The 6128-nt window shown below is 45.5% G+C and overlaps 1 protein-coding gene and 1 pseudogene across 1 annotated transcript; both read right to left on the bottom strand.

Annotated features, from left to right (window-relative positions):
* Nucleotides 1-371: 371 nt before the first annotated feature.
* LOC119545299 lies at nucleotides 372-2282 on the bottom strand (annotated as a pseudogene).
* Nucleotides 2283-3245: 963 nt separating this feature from the next.
* Nucleotides 3246-4166, bottom strand: LOC119545300 (olfactory receptor 1G1-like). The gene has a single exon (XM_037850804.1). The coding sequence runs from the start codon at nucleotides 4083-4085 to the stop codon at nucleotides 3246-3248; it is 840 nt and encodes a 279-aa protein (XP_037706732.1). The 5' UTR covers nucleotides 4086-4166.
* Nucleotides 4167-6128: the final 1962 nt, after the last annotated feature.

Here is a 6128-nt window from a genome sequence, read left to right on the forward strand (position 1 = left end):
ACAGGCTACACCATTTTACATTCCCACTAGCAATGTATTAAGTTTCCACAAACTCTACTTCTTTGCAAACATTTTTTTAAATGTGTTAAATAGTTATTGTTCTTTTCTTAACAAGATAAATTATTTTTCCAACTTTAGTTATTATGTTCTTTGGAATGCGCTTTGTCTTTAAACCCTAACCTTGTCCCGAACAATCTCTCACTGTCTGATGGACAACCACTGGAGGCCTAGAGGGGGAGGAGTTTGTTTTCCAGGGCAAAGATGGAGGAGATGATGTCATCAAGGTCATTGGAGTTGACTTCATTCATGAAGATGGGGGGGAGCAGTGGAATGGCAGCCAGGAGAGAGGGCTCTGAGCAGGGCTGCTGGGCTTATGGAGTAGTTGGCTCCAGAGTCCTTGGGGGATTCTCCTTGGTGGCTGACTCCCCCATGGCCTCTCTGCTGTTCCCTTCACTGTTTTCCCGAATGGGAGAAGCTGCAAGGAGAGGTGAAGAAGAGGCTCCTTTGTATGCTGCTGAAACAGATTTCATCTTGGTAGAAGTGGCAGTGGTTGTTCTTTTACTGGTAGCACTTTGCCAGGTCTGAGCCAGGGGGGCCCAGAAGATAGACTAGATGATGGTGATGGCCTCCTCATGCTCAGTGCCACCCCCTTTTGGGAGACCGGGCTGTGAACACAGGGTATGGGGGAGCTCCTATTTGGAAAGTGTGGCATGCTGGGAGAGTCTGAGCCACATGCTTTGCTTGATAATAGCTTAACCCTGAACTAGATGTCCCCTGAAAGCCACCTGAAATACAACAGCTGCCTCATCCAGAAAAGCTTCTTTTCTCCTCATCCAGTACAACTTCCACTGGGTCTGCAGGATTCTGGCAGCCTCCTCTCTTCTCTGATCTTCTCCTCACTTGTCAGCACAGGGGGGAGACGCCCAGGAAACAGCACCTTGCTGAGCATGACTGCCAGTTGGATGGGATGTTGGAAGTTCTTCTGGGGTCTTGTGACTTATAGGATCATCTTTCTCTTCTTTCTTAATTTTCTTCCAGTTCTTGAAACTTTTTGGTAAGTGTCTGAATTTCCTCTCAAAGCCTTCTCTTTCTCTTCTCACTTTTCTTCACATTTTGCAGCTCCTTCTCCAAATCAGCTTTTGTCTGCACTAACTGCTTCACTTCCAAGTCCCTGTCCAGCAGCTGGGTGGGCAGGGTAGCCCACTCACCCTTCAGGCTCCTTAGGTGCTTGAACTCTTCAGGGCTGTCAAGGTGCAGTGGTGACTGCACCACAGAGCTGGACACAGGCTGAGCCAGGGGGCTTGACTTGGCCAGTTCTGAAGCATGCAGCTTGGGGCTTTCCATCAAATTTATTTTTTCCCCACCTCTGCAATCCACCTCAGCAGCCTGAGCTTAATCCACTCCATGTAACCCTTTATTTTGGAGATGGTGGGTGAATTGGTCAGCACCTGGTCCATGTCCTCCTTCACGCTCTGGTTCTCCTTGGTCAACTCCTGGACACCCCTAGACAAGGTCAAGAGAGTGCTGCTCATTTTCTTCTGCCTCTTCAGGTCCACCTTCCTCTCCACTGGGGACTTCTTTCCTGTTCTTTCAGAACTTGTCAAAAGAGTCTGGAGAGGATGAATCTCCTTGTAATAGGTCTTCATGGGAATCCTCATCTCCTCCAGGTTAGTGGTCTCCATGTCAGTCTGCAGTTTGTTAATGGTACTTTCCTTCTCCTTGCACTGCTGCTCCAACTTTGTTTCAGCCCATTAACAACCCAGAAAGTATCAGGCCTTTTCTCTAAGTCTGAACAAAATACAGGCCTTGAGTTGGTTCCAAAAGCTGTTCTATCTGCAGATCCTTCCTGCTGTTTTTTTCTTCAAGGCATCAAAACTTTGTTCTCTTCAGATCCCCATCACCTCTCTGCATGTGTAATGACTTCTTCAACTCAACAATCTTGTCATACATACCTTTCTCTCTGTAGACAGGTGTCCTAGGGACATTATCATTGCTGGTTTCTTAAAGTTTCTTACGATAGTAGGGTGTGCTGCTTAGGGTGGTGGGGTGGTGGGGTGAGGGAGTGGTCCATGCATGCTCCACGGTAAGGTCTGATTTCAGGGGTTGGGTCAAACTTCCTTGTTTTGAAGTTCCAAGCCATAGATTTTGTGGGGTCAGAGACATCCTGCCACCAAGAAGCATGCCCCCTGCTGTCCTTAGAGGCCTCCAGGATGACACATTTTTAGGTTTAGAGTGATACAGTGATTCTTCTCTGAGGCTGGTTCCCTGGGGCCCAGGGACATGGTGGCACTGCCCTGTGGCTCCTCCGTGTAGAGAGTATGGCTGACAAGAAGGTTCTGGGCTCTGTGGGTGCCTGTAGCCTCTTCACCTGCCCGTGCACGAGGTGGTGAGCCCGACACTTGTTATCATCCATTTTTTTTTACTGTAGCCAACCTCATGGGGCTGAAGTTTTATCTCATTGTATATTTGATCTGTACTTCCCTAATGACTAATGATGATGTTTTAGTTTCCTACCTGCTCAAGCAAGTGCCATGAAATGGGTCAGGTTAAACAGTGGGAAGTTATTTGCTCACAGTTCGAGGCTTCAGAAATGTCAAGGAGATGCTTTCTTCCTGAATACTGTAGTGTGCTAGGGCTGGATGCTGGTGATCTTTGGTCCTTAGCTTGTCACACAGCAAGGCACATGGCAGTGTCTCCTGGTCTATCCCTTCTTTTCTGGGTTCTGATGTTCAGCTTCTTGCTTCCTGTGGCTTTTTCTCTGTCTGAATTTCATTCTGCTTACAAAGAAAATGAAAAAAAAAGGACTATTCATATGTCTCTGACCCCAACTCACTTGACTGAATTCCTGATAACTGCCAGGCTTGCCAGCATTTCTTGTCACTGGGGACAACTTTGTAGTTCGACCCTATACTGCTGCTGAGCTTCCTCCTAGTAGCCAAGTATTGTCTGATACCATTCTTTTGGAGTTTCCCACTCTCTTGTTTGACTCTATTTGGTTACCTTTACCCATTAAATCAAATCACTCTGTAGAAATTGCTGGCCATGCCTCTCACCAGGTTGAAGTTCTGTCCTTGGTTAGTTGCTTCTGTTCCAGTCCTTTCAAGTCAGAGTCTCCTTTAATTTCATCTGCTTGTGACGATGAGCATCCATCCTTCCTTGAATGTGAGCCTTTCAAATCCATAATCAACAAATCCAGAGAGAAAAGCATGTCTAAAAGCCTGGGGTTCTAGTCTGGGCAGTACCCTTTATGGAGCAGAGCATGTTCCCCAGCCAAGAAATGCCCACAAATCTTCCTTCATGTCTCTGTTCTGCAGGCTGTAGATAAAGGGATTCAGCATGGGGATGACCGTTGTGTATATCACAGATGCCACCATTCCACTCCCTGCTGAGTAAGAGGATGAGGGCTGGAAATACACCAGAAAGAGGGTCCCATAGAATAGAGTGATCATTGTCAGGTGAGACCCACAGGTAGAGAAGACTTTGTGCTTTCCCCCAGCAGAGGGGATCTTGAGGATGCTGTGGATGATATGGGCATAAGAGACCAGGATGCAGGTGAGAGGGATCACACCTGAGAGGACTGCTTCAATGAACATCATAACCTGAAAGATATGGGTGTCTGAACAGGCAAGCTTGAGGAGTGGGAGAAGATCACAGAAAAAGTGTGGGATGACATGGGAGGCACAGAAGGAGAACTGAGCCACCAAGAGAGTGAGTGAGGCCAGGAGGTGGGAGCAGAGCCAGGATGCATCCACCACCAGCTGGCAGTGTTGGGGCCGCAAAATCATTGTGTAGTGGAGAGGAAGGCAGATGGCCACATAGCGGTCATATGCCATCACTGCCAGCAGGAAGTCATCCATCAGGATCAAAGCCAGGAAGAAGTACATCTGTATGAGGCACCCAGTGTAGGAGATGGTGTGCTGCTGCATCTGGATGTTCACCAGTATCTTGGGTGCAATGCTACAGGTAATGCAGGTATCAATGAAGGACAGGTTGACCACGAAGAAGTACATGGGTGTATGGAGGTGAGTGTGAGAGCTGATGGCCATGATGATGAGCAGATTTCCAAGCACAGTGACAAGGCACATGCCCAGGAAGAGCCCAAAGAGGAGAGGCTGCTGCTCCAGCCAGTCAGAGAAGCCCAAGAGGATGAAGTCAGAGATGCTCGTTTGATTTCTAATTTTCTTCTAAGGTAGGGAAATTAGTAATCCTGCTTAAATAAAACCAGGCTCTAAAAATTACAGAGTCCAGCAGTCTGGTCTGTTTTTCTCTATTTTCTGGGAAGATCAGTGAGACTCACAAGTGGCTATAACTGCAGCTGTGCAAATATGTACAAATATGAGGAGAGAGGGCTATGATAATGAGATTCTTGATAGGGGATAGTTTTGTTCTAGACACCTGTATATGGGAAGTTTTCCCTGTAGATTGCCTGAGAGGCTGAACTGGAGTTCACCTAGAAAGAACCTCTTCAAGTTTTAATTCCTTTTTTTTTTTAAACAAGTGTAAACTCTGTCAAGTAACTTAATTATTAAAGCCCCTGTATTAACATTAAAATAAGTAAAAACAAATCTATCACATACAGTTATTCAGAGACTCAAATTAAAAGAAGAAAGGAAATGAAATGATTTGGAAAACTCTAAATAGATTTAGAGGGGTAAATTACTGGTATTGATCTAGGGTGGCGGCTGAGAATGATTCTGAGAACCACCCCTGTCTAAGTGCACAGAGAGTGAATTGTACTCTGTTATCGCATAGGTGCTAGGTATTCATCCCTGGTGGGCTAGAGGAGGTAAGGTCTGATACCCATTTCTCCAGAATGACCTCATGATGGACTCTCAGGAATCTGATGAACACCAGGGCTAGGAACCACTCATGGTGATCAAAAGATCCAGGAAATTATTGGCTGAGAGGGAGGAAGGAAAGAAGAAGAAAATAGGCAGGAACACTATGGTGTGTGTGTCTGTGTGTGTGTCTGTGTGTGTATATGTGTTTGTGTGTATGTGTTGTATGTGAGTGAGTGCCTGAGACAGACTCTGCTCAGTGCCCCCAATCCCATGCCTCAGTTCTTACCTGGAGATGTGGGTCAACCTCAGACCCTGCCACTACCTTCAAGGCAAGTTGGTTCATTGTCCCCTTGTCTCCCGAAGAAGGCATGGTTGGATCTGCAGAGACCTTGCCTCTCAGCAGGAGCAGCTCAGAGTGAAGACTCAGTGCTGGAGGTAGCTGATTCAAAGCACAGGAGCCAGGACAAACTGTTGACTTTTCACATGGAGTATCTGCTGGGACCCAATCCCAGACATCCTAGTTAGAAACAAGTTGGGGAAAATGTCCAACTCCCAGCTGTCCCCTATAGACTGTGGCTCCCTGTGTCACAGCAGTGACATCGATACCTCCACTTAGAGCGACCAGGGCTGGGGACCATGGGGGCACAGCTCTTGGTATTTTTCCTTCTGGTGAAGTGCAGGCTGGATCTGACCTCTCCAGCCCTCACTTAGAGCATCAGCCTGCCCCTAATAATGAGTCTTTTTCAATTGAGCCATTCTGATGTAGAAATGATAAAACAAAATGGAGTTACTATGGCTAAGAGGTTTAAAATGGAATTGGGAGGCCGCTGTATGCACATCTCAATCAGATATCACAAACTGCCGAGGTATGCAAAATCAAAAGCAATGATATTTCTGAGGACATCTGGACACCATGAACCAACCACAAGGTAAATAAGAAAACTGTCTAACTTGAAGGACATTTGGAAAGTCCCAAATATCCGCTAATCATAATTCTTTACAAACAATTTATGTAATCCTCTTTTTCTTTAAAAACCCTTGCTTGAAAGCCCCAAGACAGGACACATTTTGGGTTGGTACCTGAATCTATGCTCCCCAAATTGCTATTCTAAGGCCTCAAATAAATACTTTTGTTGCCTTGCAGTTTGGTTTATTATTCTGTCAACAGAAGGGTTTATGATGATATCTCCTGATGGTTTTAATTTGAAATTCAGTGATTACTAATGAGATTAAGCATTTTTAATATTTCATATTTTTTATTTTCTATTTTTGTAAGTGCCTATTCAATTTTTGGAGTCTATTTTTCCATTTACTTATGTTTTTTTCTTCTGGATTTGTTTAATTCTT

Source organism: Choloepus didactylus, chromosome 10 (assembly GCF_015220235.1).
Source record: "Choloepus didactylus isolate mChoDid1 chromosome 10, mChoDid1.pri, whole genome shotgun sequence".
In the NCBI taxonomy this organism is placed as follows: Eukaryota; Metazoa; Chordata; class Mammalia; order Pilosa; family Megalonychidae; genus Choloepus; species Choloepus didactylus.